The 15,971-nt window shown below is 51.3% G+C and overlaps 1 protein-coding gene across 1 annotated transcript in view; it reads right to left on the bottom strand.

The window, feature by feature from the left end:
• The window catches only part of LOC137874819 (salivary glue protein Sgs-3-like), a gene marked incomplete at both ends in the record, with an annotated part of 40,758 nt that extends 25,480 nt beyond the window's left edge, over positions 1 to 15,278 (bottom strand). The window contains one exon of the mRNA XM_068713788.1: positions 14,763 to 15,278. Within this exon, the coding sequence (XP_068569889.1) occupies positions 14,763 to 15,278 (516 nt within the window). The remainder of the gene's footprint in view (positions 1 to 14,762) is intronic.
• Between the last annotated feature and the right edge of the window lie 693 nt (positions 15,279 to 15,971).

The raw sequence follows: 15,971 nt of genomic DNA on the forward strand, positions 1-15,971 counted from the left end.
GCTGTTGTAGTTGCCACAGTCGTAGATGAGGCTGTTGTAGGTGCAGGAGTCGTAGGTGCTGCTGTTGGAGGTGCAACCGTTGTCTCTGCTGCAGTTGTAGGTGCGGCTATTGTTGTAGGTGCAGGAGTCGTAGGTGCTGTTGTTGTAGGTGCAACTGTTGTCTGTGCAGCAGTTGTAGGTGCAGCTGTTGAAGGTGCAACTGTAGTTGTAGGTGCTGCAGTCGTAGGTGCTGCTGTTGTAGGTGCTACAGTTGTAGTTGCAGGAGTTGTAGGTGCAGCTGTTAGAGGTGCAACTGTAGTTGTAGGTGCTGCAGTCGTAGATGCTGCTGTTGTAGGTGCTACAGTTGTTGTAGTTGAAGGAGTCGTAGGTGCGGCTGTTGTAGGTGCAACTGTTGTTGTAGGTGCTGCAGTCGCAGGTGCTGCTGTTGTAGGTGCAACTGTTGTCTGTTCTGCTGTTGTAGGTGCGGCTGTTGTAGTTGCCACACTCGTAGGTGCGGCTGTTGTAGTTGCCACAGTTGAAGGTGCGGCTGTTGTTGTAGGTGCAGGAGTCGTAGGTCCTGCTGTTGTAGGTGCTACAGTTGTAGTTGCAGGAGTTGTAGGTGCAGCTGTTGTAGGTGCAACTGTAGTTGTAGGTGCTGCAGTCGTATGTGCTGATGTTGTAGGTGCTACAGTTGTTGTAGGTGCAGGAGTCGTAGGTGCTGCTGTCGTAGGTGCAACTGTTGTCTGTTCAGTAGTTGTAGGTGCGGCTGTAGTAGTTGCCACAGTCGTAGGTACGTCTGTTGTTGTAGGTACAGTAGTTGTAGGTGCTGCTGTTGTATGTGTAACTGTTGTCTGTGCATCAGTTGTAGGTGCGGCTGTTGTAGTTACCACAGTCGTAGGTGCGGCTGTTGTTGTAGGTGCAGGAGTCGTAGGTGCTGCTGTCGTAGGTGAAACTGTTGTCTGTTCAGCAGTTGTAGGTGCGGCTGTTGTAGTTGCCACACTCGTAGGTGCGGCTGTTGTTGTAGGTGCAGGAGTCGTAGGTGCTGCTGTTGTAGGTGCTACAGTTGTAGTTGCAGGAGTTGTAGGTGCAGCTGTTGTAGGTGCAACTGTTGTCTGTGCAGCAGTTGTAGGTGCAGCTGTTGTAGGTGCAACTGTAGTTGTAGGTGCTGCAGTCGTAGGTGCTGCAGTCGTAGGTGCCGCTGTTGTAGGTGCAAGTGTTGTATATGCTGCAGTCGTAAGTGCTGCTGTTGTTGTAGATGCAGGAGTTGTAGGTGCAGCAGTTGTAGGTGCGGCTGTTGTAGTTGCCACAGTCGTAGGTGCGGCTGTTGTTGTAGGTGCAGGAGTCGTAGGTGCAGCTGTTTTAGGTGCGACTGTTGTTTGTGCAGCAGTTGTAGGTGCGGTTGTTGTTGTAGATGCAGGAGTTGTAAGTGCTGCTGTTGTAGGTGCTACAGTTGTAGTTGCAGGAGTCGTAGGTGCAGCTGTTGTAGGTGCAACGGTAGTTGTAGGTGCTGCAGTCGTAGGTGCTGCTGTTGTAGGTGCTACAGTTGATGTAGGTGCAGGAGTCGTAGGTGCTGCTATTGTAGGTGCAACTGTTGTCTGTTCAGTAGTTGTAGGTGCGGCTGTTGTAGTTGCCACAGTCGTAGGAATGGTTTTTGTTTTAGGTGCAGGAGTCGTAGGTGCTGCTGTTGTAGGTGCAATTGTTGTCTGTGCAGCAGTTGTAGGTGCGGCTGTTGTAGTTGCCACAGTCTTAGGTGCGGCTGTAGTTGTAGTTGCTGCAGTCGTAGGTGATGCTGTTGTAGGTGCAACCGTTGTCTGTGCTGCAGTTGTAGGTGCGGCTGTTGTAGTTGCCACAGACGTAGGTGGGGCTTTTGTTGTAGGTACAGGAGTCGTAGGTGCAGCTGTTGTAGGTGCAACTGTAGTTGTAGATGCTGCAGTCGTAGGTGCCGTTGTTGTAGGTGCAACTGTTGTATGTGCTGCAGTTGTAGGTGCGGCTGTTGTAGTTGCCACAGTCATAGGTGCAGCTGTTTTTGTTGGTGCAGGAGTCGTAGGTGCAACTGTTGTTTGTGCAGCAGTTGTAGGTTCGGCTGTTGTAGTTGCCACAGTTGTAGGTGCTGCTGTTGTTGTAGTTACAGGAGTCGTAGGTGCTGCTGTTGTATTTGCAGGAGTTGTAGGTGCAGCTGTTGTAGTTGCAACTGTTGTTGTAGGTGCTGCAGTCGTAGGTGCTGCTGTTGTAGGTGCAACTGTTGTGTGTTCTGCAGTTGTAGGTGCGGCTGTTGTAGGTGCAACTGTAGTTGTAGGTGCTGCAGTTGTAGGTGCTGCTGTTGTAGGTGCTACAGTTGTTGTAGGTGCAGGAGTCGTAGGTGCAACTGTGGTTGTAGGTGCTGCAGTCGTAGGTGCCGCTGTTGCAGGTGCAACTGTTGTCTGTTCTGTAGTTGTAGGTGCGGCTGTTGTAGTTGCCACACTCGTAGGTGCGGCTGTTGTAGTTGCCACAGTTGTAGGTGCGGCTGTTGTTGTAGGTGCAGGAGTCGTAGGTGCTGCTGTTGTAGGTGCTACAGTTGTAGTTGCAGGAGTTGTAGGTGCAGCTGTTGTAGGTGCAACTGTATTTGTAGGTGCTGCAGTCGTAGGTGCTGCTGTTGTAGGTGCTACAGTTGTTGTAGGTGCAGGAGTCGAAGGTGCAACTGTGGTTGTAGGTGCTGCAGTCGTAGGTGTTGCTGTTGTAAGTGCTACAGTTGTTGTAGGTTCAGGAGTCGTAGGTGCTGCTGTTGTAGGTGCTACAGTTGTAGTTGCAGGAGTTGTAGGTGCAGCTGTTGTAGGTGCAACTGTAGTTGTAGGTGCTGCAGTCGTAGGTGCTGCTGTTGTAGGTGCTACAGTTGTTGTAGGTGCAGGAGTCGTAGGTGCTGTTGTTGTAGGTGCAACTGTTGTCTGTTCAGCAGTTGTAGGTGCGGCTGTTGTAGTTACCACAGTCGTAGGTGCGGCTGTTGTTGTAGGTGCAGGAGTCATAGTTACTTCTGTTGTAGGTGCTACAGTTGTTGTAGGTGCAGGAGTAGTAGGTGCTGCCGTTGTAGGTGCAACTGTGGTTGTAGGTGCTGCAGTCGTTGGTGACGCTGTTGTAGGTGCAACTGTTGTATGTGCTGCAGTTGTAGATGCGGCTGTTGTAGTTGCCACAGTCATACATGCAGCTGTAGTTGTAGGTGCAGGAGTCGTAGGTGCAACTGTTGTAGGTGCTGCAGTCATAGGTGCTGCTGTCGTAGGTGCCGCTGTTGTAGGTGCAACTGTTGTCTGTGCTGCAGTCGTAGGTGCTACAGTTATTGTAGGTGCAGGAGTCGTAGGTGCTGCTGTTGTAGGTGCTGCAGTCATAGGTGCCGCTGTTGTAGGTGCAACTGTTGTCTGTGCAGCAGTTGTAGGTGCGGCTATTGTAGTTGCCACAGTCGTAGGTGCGGCTATTGTTATAGGTGCAGGAGTCGTAGGTGCTGTTGTTGTAGGTAAGACTGTTGTCTGTGCAGCAGTTGTAGGTGCAGCTGTTGTAGGTGCAACTGTAGTTGTAGGTGCTGCAGTCGTAGGTGCTGCCGTTGTAGGTGCAACTGTGGTTGTAGGTGCTGCAGTCGCAGGTGACGCTGTTGTACCTGCAACTGTTGTCTGTGCAGCAGTTGTAGGTGCGGCTGTTGTAGTTGCCACAGTCGTAGATGAGGCTGTTGTAGGTGCAGGAGTCGTAGGTGCTGCTGTTGGAGGTGCAACCGTTGTCTCTGCTGCAGTTGTAGGTGCGGCTATTGTTGTAGGTGCAGGAGTCGTAGGTGCTGTTGTTGTAGGTGCAAGTGTTGTCTGTGCAGCAGTTGTAGGTGCAGCCGTTGAAGGTGCAACTGTAGTTGTAGGTGCTGCAGTCGTAGGTGCTGCTGTTGTAGGTGCTACAGTTGTTGTAGGTGCAGGAGTCGCAGGTGCTGCTGTTGTAGGTGCTACAGTTGTAGTTGCAGGAGTTGTAGGTGCAGCTGTTAGAGGTGCAACTGTAGTTGTAGGTGCTGCAGTCGTAGATGCTGCTGTTGTAGGTGCTACAGTTGTTGTAGTTGAAGGAGTCGTAGGTGCGGCTGTTGTAGGTGCAACTGTTGTTGTAGGTCCTGCAGTCGCAGGTGCTGCTGTTGTAGGTGCAACTGTTGTCTGTTCTGCTGTTGTAGGTGCGGCTGTTGTAGTTGCCACACTCGTAGGTGCGGCTGTTGTAGTTGCCACAGTTGAAGGTGCGGCTGTTGTTGTAGGTGCAGGAGTCGTAGGTGCTGCTGTTGTAGGTGCTACAGTTGTAGTTGCAGGAGTTGTAGGTGCAGCTGTTGTAGGTGCAACTGTATTTGTAGGTGCTGCAGTCGTAGGTGCTGCAGTCGTAGGTGCCGCTGTTGTAGGTGCAACTGTTGTCTGTGCAGCAGTTGTAGGTGCAGCTGTTGTAGTTGCAACTGTAGTTGTTGGTGCTGCAGTCTTAGGTGTTGCTGTTGTAAGTGCTACAGTTGTTGTAGCTTCAGGAGTCGTAGGTGCTGCTGTTGTAGGTGCTACAGTTGTAGTTGCAGGAGTTGTAGGTGCATCTGTTGTAGGTGCAACTGTAGTTGTAGGTGCTGCAGTCGTAGGTGCTGCTGTTGTAGGTGCTACAGTTGTTGTAGGTGCAGGAGTCGTAAGTGTTGTTGTTGTAGGTGCAACTGTTGTCTGTTCAGCAGTTGTAGGTGCGGCTGTTGTAGTTACCACAGTCGTAGGTGCGGCTGTTGTTGTAGGTGCAGGAGTCGTAGCTGCTGTCGTAGGTGCAACTGTTGTCTGTTCAGCAGTTGTAGGTGCAGCTGTTGTAGTTGCCACACTCGTAGGTGCGGCTGTTGTTGTAGGTGCAGGAGTCGTAGGTGCTGCAGTTGTAGGTGCTACAGTTGTAGTTGCAGGAGTTGTAGGTGCAGCTGTTGTAGGTGCAACTGTATTTGTAGGTGCTGCAGTCGTAGGTGCTGCAGTCGTAGGTGCCGCTGTTGTAGGTGCAACTGTTGTCTGTGCAGCAGTTGTAGGTGCAGCTGTTGTAGGTGCTACAGTTGTTGTAGGTGCAGGAGTCGTAGGTGCTGTGGTTGTAGGTGCAACTGTTGTCTGTGCTGCAGTTGTAGTTGCGGCTGTTGTAGTTGCCACAGTCATAGATGCAGCTGTTGTTGTAGGTGCAGGAGTTGTAGGTGCTGCTGTTGTAGGTGCTACAGTTGTTGTAGTTGAAGGAGTCGTAGGTGCCGCTGTTGTACCTGCAACTGTTGTCTGTGCAGCAGTTGTAGGTGCGGCTGTTGTAGTTGCCACAGTCGTAGATGAGGCTGTTGTAGGTGCAGGAGTCGTAGGTGCTGCTGTTGGAGGTGCAACCGTTGTCTCTGCTGCAGTTGTAGGTGCGGCTATTGTTGTAGGTGCAGGAGTCGTAGGTGCTGTTGTTGTAGGTGCAACTGTTGTCTGTGCAGCAGTTGTAGGTGCAGCTGTTGAAGGTGCAACTGTAGTTGTAGGTGCTGCAGTCGTAGGTGCTGCTGTTGTAGGTGCTACAGTTGTTGTAGGTGCAGGAGTCGCAGGTGCTGCTGTTGTAGGTGCTACAGTTGTAGTTGCAGGAGTTGTAGGTGCAGCTGTTAGAGGTGCAACTGTAGTTGTAGGTGCTGCAGTCGTAGATGCTGCTGTTGTAGGTGCTACAGTTGTTGTAGTTGAAGGAATCGTAGGTGCGGCTGTTGTAGGTGCAACTGTTGTTGTAGGTGCTGCAGTCGCAGGTGCTGCTGTTGTAGGTGCAACTGTTGTCTGTTCTGCTGTTGTAGGTGCGGCTGTTGTAGTTGCCACACTCGTAGGTGCGGCTGTTGTAGTTGCCACAGTTGAAGGTGCGGCTGTTGTTGTAGGTGCAGGAGTCGTAGGTGCTGCTGTTGTAGGTGCTACAGTTGTAGTTGCAGGAGTTGTAGGTGCAGCTGTTGTAGGTGCAACTGTAGTTGTAGGTGCTGCAGTTGTATGTGCTGCTGTTGTAGGTGCTACAGTTGTTGTAGGTGCAGGAGTCGTAGGTGCTGCTGTCGTAGGTGCAACTGTTGTCTGTTCAGTAGTTGTAGGAGCGGCTGTAGTAGTTGCCACAGTCGTAGGTATGTCTGTTGTTGTAGGTACAGTAGTTGTAGGTGCTGCTGTTGTATGTGTAACTGTTGTCTGAGCATCAGTTGTAGGTGCGGCTGTTGTAGTTGCCACACTCGTAGGTGCGGCTGTTGTTGTAGGTGCAGGAGTCGTAGGTGCTGCTGTTGTAGGTGCTACAGTTGTAGTTGCAGGAGTTGTAGGTGCAGCTGTTGTAGGTGCAACTGTATTTGTAGGTGCTGCAGTCGTAGGTGCTGCAGTCGTAGGTGCCGCTGTTGTAGGTGCAACTGTTGTCTGTGCAGCAGTTGTAGGTGCAGCTGTTGTAGGTGCAACTGTAGTTGTAGGTGCTGCAGTCGTAGGTGCTGCTGTTGTAGGTGCTACAGTTGTTGTAGGTGCAGGAGTCGTAGGTGCTGTTGTTGTAGGTGCAACTGTTGTCTGTGCTGCAGTTGTAGTTGCGGCTGTTGTAGTTGCCACAGTCATAGATGCAGCTGTTGTTGTAGGTGCAGGAGTTGTAGGTGCTGCTGTTGTATGTGCTACAGTTGTTGTAGTTGAAGGAGTCGTAGGTGCGGCTGTCGTAGGTGCAACTGTTGTTGTAGGTGCTGCAGTCGTAGGTGCTGCTGTTGTAGGTGCAACTGTTGTCTGTGCAGCAGTTGTAGGTGCGGCTGTTGTAGTTGCCACAGTCGTAGGTGCGGATGTAGTTGTAGTTGCTGCAGTCGTAGGTGCTGCTGTTGTTGTAGATGCAGGAGTTGTAGGTGCTGCTGTTGTAGGTGCGACTGTTGTTTGTGCAGCAGTTGTAGGTGCGGTTGTTGTAGTTGCCACAGTCATAGGTGCGGCTGTTGTTGTAGGTGCAGGAGTCGTAGTTGCTGCTGTTGTAGGTGCTACAGTTGTTATAGTTGCAGGAGTCGTAGGTGCAGCTGTTTTTGGTGCGACTGTTGTTTGTGCAGCAGTTGTAGGTGCGGCTGTTGTAGTTGCCACAGTCGTAGGTGCGGCTATTGTTGTAGGTGCAGGAGTCGTAGGTGCTGTTGTTGTAGGTGCAACTGTTGTATGTGCAGCAGTTGTAGGTGCAGCTGTTGTAGGTGCAACTGTAGTTGTAGGTGCTGCAGTCGTAGGTGCTGCTGTTGTAGGTGCTACAGTTGTTGTAGGTGCAGGAGTCGAAGGTGCAACTGTGGTTGTAGGTGCTGCAGTCGTAGGTGCCGCTGTTGTAGGTGCAACTGTTGTCTGTGCCGCAGTTGTAGGTGCGGCTGTTGTAGTTGCCACAGTCGTAGGTGCGGCTATTGTTATAGGTGCAGGAGTCGTAGGTGCTGTTGTTGTAGGTAAGACTGTTGTCTGTTCAGCAGTTGTAGGTGCAGCTGTTGTAGGTGCAACTGTAGTTGTAGGTGCTGCAGTTGTAGGTGCAGCTGTTGTAGGTGCTACAGTTGTTGTAGGTGCAGGAGTCGTAGGTGCTGTTGTTGTAGGTGCAACTGTTGTCTGTGCTGCAGTTGTAGTTGCGGCTGTTGTAGTTGCCACAGTCATAGATGCAGCTGTTGTTGTAGGTGCAGGAGTTGTAGGTGCTGCTGTTGTAGGTGCTACAGTTGTTGTAGTTGAAGGAGTCGTAGGTGCCGCTGTTGTACCTGCAACTGTTGTCTGTGCAGCAGTTGTAGGTGCGGCTGTTGTAGTTGCCACAGTCGTAGATGAGGCTGTTGTAGGTGCAGGAGTCGTAGGTGCTGCTGTTGGAGGTGCAACCGTTGTCTCTGCTGCAGTTGTAGGTGCGGCTATTGTTGTAGGTGCAGGAGTCGTAGGTGCTGTTGTTGTAGGTGCAACTGTTGTCTGTGCAGCAGTTGTAGGTGCAGCTGTTGAAGGTGCAACTGTAGTTGTAGGTGCTGCAGTCGTAGGTGCAGCTGTTGTAGGTGCTACAGTTGTTGTAGGTGCAGGAGTCGCAGGTGCTGCTGTTGTAGGTGCTACAGTTGTAGTTGCAGGAGTTGTAGGTGCAGCTGTTAGAGGTGCAACTGTAGTTGTAGGTGCTGCAGTCGTAGATGCTGCTGTTGTAGGTGCTACAGTTGTTGTAGTTGAAGGAATCGTAGGTGCGGCTGTTGTAGGTGCAACTGTTGTTGTAGGTGCTGCAGGTGCTGCTGTTGTAGGTGCAACTGTTGTCTGTTCTGCTGTTGTAGGTGCGGTTGTTGTAGTTGCCACACTCGTAGGTGCGGCTGTTGTAGTTGCCACAGTTGAAGGTGCGGCTGTTGTTGTAGGTGCAAGAGTCGTAGGTGCTGCTGTTGTAGGTGCTACAGTTGTAGTTGCAGGAGTTGTAGGTGCAGCTGTTGTAGGTGCAACTGTAGTTGTAGGTGCTGCAGTTGTATGTGCTGCTGTTGTAGGTGCTACAGTTGTTGTAGGTGCAGGAGTCGTAGGTGCTGCTGTCGTAGGTGCAACTGTTGTCTGTTCAGTAGTTGTAGGTGCGGCTGTAGTAGTTGCCACAGTCGTAGGTACGTCTGTTGTTGTAGGTACAGTAGTTGTAGGTGCTGCTGTTGTATGTGTAACTGTTGTCTGAGCATCAGTTGTAGGTGCGGCTGTTGTAGTTGCCACACTCGTAGGTGCGGCTGTTGTTGTAGGTGCAGGAGTCGTAGGTGCTGCTGTTGTAGGTGCTACAGTTGTAGTTGCAGGAGTTGTAGGTGCAGCTGTTGTAGGTGCAACTGTATTTGTAGGTGCTGCAGTCGTAGGTGCTGCAGTCGTAGGTGCCGCTGTTGTAGGTGCAACTGTTGTCTGTGCAGCAGTTGTAGGTGCAGCTGTTGTAGGTGCAACTGTAGTTGTAGGTGCTGCAGTCGTAGGTGCTGCTGTTGTAGGTGCTACAGTTGTTGTAGGTGCAGGAGTCGTAGGTGCTGTTGTTGTAGGTGCAACTGTTGTCTGTGCTGCAGTTGTAGTTGCGGCTGTTGTAGTTGCCACAGTCATAGATGCAGCTGTTGTTGTAGGTGCAGGAGTTGTAGGTGCTGCTGTTGTATGTGCTACAGTTGTTGTAGTTGAAGGAGTCGTAGGTGCGGCTGTCGTAGGTGCAACTGTTGTTGTAGGTGCTGCAGTCGTAGGTGCTGCTGTTGTAGGTGCAACTGTTGTCTGTGCAGCAGTTGTAGGTGCGGCTGTTGTAGTTGCCACAGTCGTAGGTGCGGGTGTAGTTGTAGTTGCTGCAGTCGTAGGTGCTGCTGTTGTTGTAGATGCAGGAGTTGTAGGTGCTGCTGTTGTAGGTGCGACTGTTGTTTGTGCAGCAGTTGTAGGTGCTGTTGTTGTAGTTGCCACAGTCATAGGTGCGGCTGTTGTTGTAGGTGCAGGAGTCGTAGTTGCTGCTGTTGTAGGTGCTACAGTTGTTATAGTTGCAGGAGTCGTAGGTGCAGCTGTTTTTGGTGCGACTGTTGTTTGTGCAGCAGTTGTAGGTGCGGCTGTTGTAGTTGCCACAGTCGTAGGTGCGGCTATTGTTATAGGTGCAGGAGTCGTAGGTGCTGTTGTTGTAGGTAAGACTGTTGTCTGTTCAGCAGTTGTAGGTGCAGCTGTTGTAGGTGCAACTGTAGTTGTAGGTGCTGCAGTCGTAGGTCCTGCCGTTGTAGGTGCAACTGTGGTTGTAGGTGCTGCAGTCGCAGGTGTCGCTGTTGTAGCTGCAACTGTTGTCTGTGCAGCAGTTGTAGGTGCGGCTGTTGTAGTTGCCACAGTCGTAGATGAGGCTGTTGTAGGTGCAGGAGTCGTAGGTGCTGCTGTTGGAGGTGCAACCGTTGTCTCTGCTGCAGTTGTAGGTGCGGCTATTGTTGTAGGTGCAGGAGTCGTAGGTGCTGTTGTTGTAGGTGCAACTGTTGTCTGTGCAGCAGTTGTAGGTGCAGCTGTTGAAGGTGCAACTGTAGTTGTAGGTGCTGCAGTCGTAGGTGCTGCTGTTGTAGGTGCTACAGTTGTTGTAGGTGCAGGAGTCGCAGGTGCTGCTGTTGTAGGTGCTACAGTTGTAGTTGCAGGAGTTGTAGGTGCAGCTGTTAGAGGTGCAACTGTAGTTGTAGGTGCTGCAGTCGTAGATGCTGCTGTTGTAGGTGCTACAGTTGTTGTAGTTGAAGGAATCGTAGGTGCGGCTGTTGTAGGTGCAACTGTTGTTGTAGGTGCTGCAGTCGCAGGTGCTGCTGTTGTAGGTGCAACTGTTGTCTGTTCTGCTGTTGTAGGTGCGGCTGTTGTAGTTGCCACACTCGTAGGTGCGGCTGTTGTAGTTGCCACAGTTGAAGGTGCGGCTGTTGTTGTAGGTGCAGGAGTCGTAGGTGCTGCTGTTGTAGGTGCTACAGTTGTAGTTGCAGGAGTTGTAGGTGCAGCTGTTGTAGGTGCAACTGTAGTTGTAGGTGCTGCAGTTGTATGTGCTGCTGTTGTAGGTGCTACAGTTGTTGTAGGTGCAGGAGTCGTAGGTGCTGCTGTCGTAGGTGCAACTGTTGTCTGTTCAGTAGTTGTAGGAGCGGCTGTAGTAGTTGCCACAGTCGTAGGTATGTCTGTTGTTGTAGGTACAGTAGTTGTAGGTGCTGCTGTTGTATGTGTAACTGTTGTCTGAGCATCAGTTGTAGGTGCGGCTGTTGTAGTTGCCACACTCGTAGGTGCGGCTGTTGTTGTAGGTGCAGGAGTCGTAGGTGCTGCTGTTGTAGGTGCTACAGTTGTAGTTGCAGGAGTTGTAGGTGCAGCTGTTGTAGGTGCAACTGTATTTGTAGGTGCTGCAGTCGTAGGTGCTGCAGTCGTAGGTGCCGCTGTTGTAGGTGCAACTGTTGTCTGTGCAGCAGTTGTAGGTGCAGCTGTTGTAGGTGCAACTGTAGTTGTAGGTGCTGCAGTCGTAGGTGCTGCTGTTGTAGGTGCTACAGTTGTTGTAGGTGCAGGAGTCGTAGGTGCTGTTGTTGTAGGTGCAACTGTTGTCTGTGCTGCAGTTGTAGTTGCGGCTGTTGTAGTTGCCACAGTCATAGATGCAGCTGTTGTTGTAGGTGCAGGAGTTGTAGGTGCTGCTGTTGTATGTGCTACAGTTGTTGTAGTTGAAGGAGTCGTAGGTGCGGCTGTCGTAGGTGCAACTGTTGTTGTAGGTGCTGCAGTCGTAGGTGCTGCTGTTGTAGGTGCAACTGTTGTCTGTGCAGCAGTTGTAGGTGCGGCTGTTGTAGTTGCCACAGTCGTAGGTGCGGATGTAGTTGTAGTTGCTGCAGTCGTAGGTGCTGCTGTTGTTGTAGATGCAGGAGTTGTAGGTGCTGCTGTTGTAGGTGCGACTGTTGTTTGTGCAGCAGTTGTAGGTGCGGTTGTTGTAGTTGCCACAGTCATAGGTGCGGCTGTTGTTGTAGGTGCAGGAGTCGTAGTTGCTGCTGTTGTAGGTGCTACAGTTGTTATAGTTGCAGGAGTCGTAGGTGCAGCTGTTTTTGGTGCGACTGTTGTTTGTGCAGCAGTTGTAGGTGCGGCTGTTGTAGTTGCCACAGTCGTAGGTGCGGCTATTGTTGTAGGTGCAGGAGTCGTAGGTGCTGTTGTTGTAGGTGCAACTGTTGTATGTGCAGCAGTTGTAGGTGCAGCTGTTGTAGGTGCAACTGTAGTTGTAGGTGCTGCAGTCGTAGGTGCTGCTGTTGTAGGTGCTACAGTTGTTGTAGGTGCAGGAGTCGAAGGTGCAACTGTGGTTGTAGGTGCTGCAGTCGTAGGTGCCGCTGTTGTAGGTGCAACTGTTGTCTGTGCCGCAGTTGTAGGTGCGGCTGTTGTAGTTGCCACAGTCGTAGGTGCGGCTATTGTTATAGGTGCAGGAGTCGTAGGTGCTGTTGTTGTAGGTAAGACTGTTGTCTGTTCAGCAGTTGTAGGTGCAGCTGTTGTAGGTGCAACTGTAGTTGTAGGTGCTGCAGTTGTAGGTGCAGCTGTTGTAGGTGCTACAGTTGTTGTAGGTGCAGGAGTCGTAGGTGCTGTTGTTGTAGGTGCAACTGTTGTCTGTGCTGCAGTTGTAGTTGCGGCTGTTGTAGTTGCCACAGTCATAGATGCAGCTGTTGTTGTAGGTGCAGGAGTTGTAGGTGCTGCTGTTGTAGGTGCTACAGTTGTTGTAGTTGAAGGAGTCGTAGGTGCCGCTGTTGTACCTGCAACTGTTGTCTGTGCAGCAGTTGTAGGTGCGGCTGTTGTAGTTGCCACAGTCGTAGATGAGGCTGTTGTAGGTGCAGGAGTCGTAGGTGCTGCTGTTGGAGGTGCAACCGTTGTCTCTGCTGCAGTTGTAGGTGCGGCTATTGTTGTAGGTGCAGGAGTCGTAGGTGCTGTTGTTGTAGGTGCAACTGTTGTCTGTGCAGCAGTTGTAGGTGCAGCTGTTGAAGGTGCAACTGTAGTTGTAGGTGCTGCAGTCGTAGGTGCAGCTGTTGTAGGTGCTACAGTTGTTGTAGGTGCAGGAGTCGCAGGTGCTGCTGTTGTAGGTGCTACAGTTGTAGTTGCAGGAGTTGTAGGTGCAGCTGTTAGAGGTGCAACTGTAGTTGTAGGTGCTGCAGTCGTAGATGCTGCTGTTGTAGGTGCTACAGTTGTTGTAGTTGAAGGAATCGTAGGTGCGGCTGTTGTAGGTGCAACTGTTGTTGTAGGTGCTGCAGGTGCTGCTGTTGTAGGTGCAACTGTTGTCTGTTCTGCTGTTGTAGGTGCGGTTGTTGTAGTTGCCACACTCGTAGGTGCGGCTGTTGTAGTTGCCACAGTTGAAGGTGCGGCTGTTGTTGTAGGTGCAAGAGTCGTAGGTGCTGCTGTTGTAGGTGCTACAGTTGTAGTTGCAGGAGTTGTAGGTGCAGCTGTTGTAGGTGCAACTGTAGTTGTAGGTGCTGCAGTTGTATGTGCTGCTGTTGTAGGTGCTACAGTTGTTGTAGGTGCAGGAGTCGTAGGTGCTGCTGTCGTAGGTGCAACTGTTGTCTGTTCAGTAGTTGTAGGTGCGGCTGTAGTAGTTGCCACAGTCGTAGGTACGTCTGTTGTTGTAGGTACAGTAGTTGTAGGTGCTGCTGTTGTATGTGTAACTGTTGTCTGAGCATCAGTTGTAGGTGCGGCTGTTGTAGTTGCCACACTCGTAGGTGCGGCTGTTGTTGTAGGTGCAGGAGTCGTAGGTGCTGCTGTTGTAGGTGCTACAGTTGTAGTTGCAGGAGTTGTAGGTGCAGCTGTTGTAGGTGCAGCTGTTGTAGGTGCAACTGTATTTGTAGGTGCTGCAGTCGTAGGTGCTGCAGTCGTAGGTGCCGCTGTTTTAGGTGCAACTGTTGTCTGTGCAGCAGTTGTAGGTGCAGCTGTTGTAGGTGCAACTGTAGTTGTAGGTGCTGCAGTCGTAGGTGCTGCTGTTGTAGGTGCTACAGTTGTTGTAGGTGCAGGAGTCGTAGGTGCTGTTGTTGTAGGTGCAACTGTTGTCTGTGCTGCAGTTGTAGTTGCGGCTGTTGTAGTTGCCACAGTCATAGATGCAGCTGTTGTTGTAGGTGCAGGAGTTGTAGGTGCTGCTGTTGTATGTGCTACAGTTGTTGTAGTTGAAGGAGTCGTAGGTGCGGCTGTCGTAGGTGCAACTGTTGTTGTAGGTGCTGCAGTCGTAGGTGCTGCTGTTGTAGGTGCAACTGTTGTCTGTGCAGCAGTTGTAGGTGCGGCTGTTGTAGTTGCCACAGTCGTAGGTGCGGGTGTAGTTGTAGTTGCTGCAGTCGTAGGTGCTGCTGTTGTTGTAGATGCAGGAGTTGTAGGTGCTGCTGTTGTAGGTGCGACTGTTGTTTGTGCAGCAGTTGTAGGTGCTGTTGTTGTAGTTGCCACAGTCATAGGTGCGGCTGTTGTTGTAGGTGCAGGAGTCGTAGTTGCTGCTGTTGTAGGTGCTACAGTTGTTATAGTAGCAGGAGTCGTAGGTGCAGCTGTTTTTGGTGCGACTGTTGTTTGTGCAGCAGTTGTAGGTGCGGCTGTTGTAGTTGCCACAGTCGTATGTGCGGCTATTGTTGTAGGTGCAGGAGTCGTAGGTGCTGTTGTTTTAGGTGCAACTGTTGTATGTGCAGCAGTTGTAGGTGCAGCTGTTGTAGGTGCAACTGTAGTTGTAGGTGCTGCAGTCGTAGGTGCTGCTGTTGTAGGTGCTACAGTTGTTGTAGGTGCAGGAGTCGAAGGTGCAACTGTGGTTGTAGGTGCTGCAGTCGTAGGTGCCGCTGTTGTAGTTGCAACTGTTGTCTGTGCCGCAGTTGTAGGTGCGGCTGTTGTAGTTGCCACAGTCGTAGGTGCGGCTATTGTTATAGGTGCAGGAGTCGTAGGTGCTGTTGTTGTAGGTAAGACTGTTGTCTGTTCAGCAGTTGTAGGTGCAGCTGTTGTAGGTGCAACTGTAGTTGTAGGTGCTGCAGTCGTAGGTCCTGCCGTTGTAGGTGCAACTGTGGTTGTAGGTGCTGCAGTCGCAGGTGTCGCTGTTGTAGCTGCAACTGTTGTCTGTGCAGCAGTTGTAGGTGCGGCTGTTGTAGTTGCCACAGTCGTAGATGAGGCTGTTGTCGGTGCAGGAGTCGTAGGTGCTGCTGTTGGAGGTGCAACCGTTGTCTCTGCTGCAGTTGTAGGTGCGGCTATTGTTGTAGGTGCAGGAGTCGTAGGTGCTGTTGTTGTAGGTGCAACTGTTGTCTGTGCAGCAGTTGTAGGTGCAGCTGTTGAAGGTGCAACTGTAGTTGTAGGTGCTGCAGTCGTAGGTGCTGCTGTTGTAGGTGCTACAGTTGTTGTAGGTGCAGGAGTCGCAGGTGCTGCTGTTGTAGGTGCTACAGTTGTAGTTGCAGCTGTTAGAGGTGCAACTGTAGTTGTAGGTGCTGCAGTCGTAGATGCTGCTGTTGTAGGTGCTACAGTTGTTGTAGTTGATGGAGTCGTATGTGCTGCTGTTGTAGGTGCTACAGTTGTTGTAGGTGCAGGAGTCATAGGTGCTGCTGTCGTAGGTGCAACTGTTGTCTGTTCAGTAGTTGTAGGTGCGGCTGTAGTAGTTGCCACAGTCGTAGGTACGTCTGTTGTTGTAGGTACAGTAGTTGTAGGTGCTGCTGTTGTATGTGTAACTGTTGTCTGTGCATCAGTTGTAGGTGCGGCTGTTGTAGTTACCACAGTCGTAGGTGCGGCTGTTGTAGGTGCAGAAGTCGTAGGTGCTGCTGTCGTAGGTGCAACTGTTGTCTGTTCAGCAGTTGTAGGTGCGGCTGTTGTAGTTGCCACACTCGTAGGTGCGGCTGTTGTTGTAGGTGCAGGAGTCGTAGGTGCTGCTGTTGTAGGTGCTACAGTTGTAGTTGCAGGAGTTGTAGGTGCAGCTGTTGTAGGTGCAACTGTATTTGTAGGTGCTGCAGTCGTAGGTGCCGCTGTTGTAGGTGCAACTGTTATCTGTGCAGCAGTTGTAGGTGCAGCTGTTGTAGGTGCAACTGTAGTTGTAGGTGCTGCAGTCGTAGGTGCTGCTGTTGTAGGTGCTACAGTTGTTGTAGGTGCAGGAGTCGTAGGTGCTGTTGTTGTAGGTGAAACTGTTGTCTGTGCTGCAGTTGTAGTTGCGGCTGTTGTAGTTGCCACAGTCATAGATGCAGCTGTTGTTGTAGGTGCAGGAGTTGTAGGTGCTGCTGTTGTATGTGCTACAGTTGTTGTAGTTGAAGGAGTCGTAGGTGCGGCTGTCGTAGGTGCTACAGTTGTTGTAGTTGCAGGAGTCGTAGGTGCAGCTGTTTTAGGTGCGACTGTTGTTTGTGCAGCAGTTGTAGGTGCGGCTGTTGTAGTTGCCACAGTCGTAGGTCCGGCTATTGTTATAGGTGCAGGAGTTGTAGGTGCTGTTGTTGTAGGTAAGACTGTTGTCTGTTCAGCAGTTGTAGGTGCAGCTGTTGTAGGTGCAACTGTAGTTGTAGGTGCTGCAGTCGTAGGTCCTGCCGTTGTAGGTGCAACTGTGGTTGTAGGTGCTGCAGTCGCAGGTGTCGCTGTTGTAGCTGCAACTGTTGTCTGTGCAGCAGTTGTAGGTGCGGCTGTTGGAGGTGCAACCGTTGTCTCTGC

Source organism: Cebidichthys violaceus, unplaced genomic scaffold (genome assembly GCF_023349555.1).
Source record: "Cebidichthys violaceus isolate CVI_PGR_0920_01 unplaced genomic scaffold, fCebVio1.0.p SCAF_19, whole genome shotgun sequence".
Lineage (NCBI taxonomy): Eukaryota > Metazoa > Chordata > Actinopteri > Perciformes > Stichaeidae > Cebidichthys > Cebidichthys violaceus.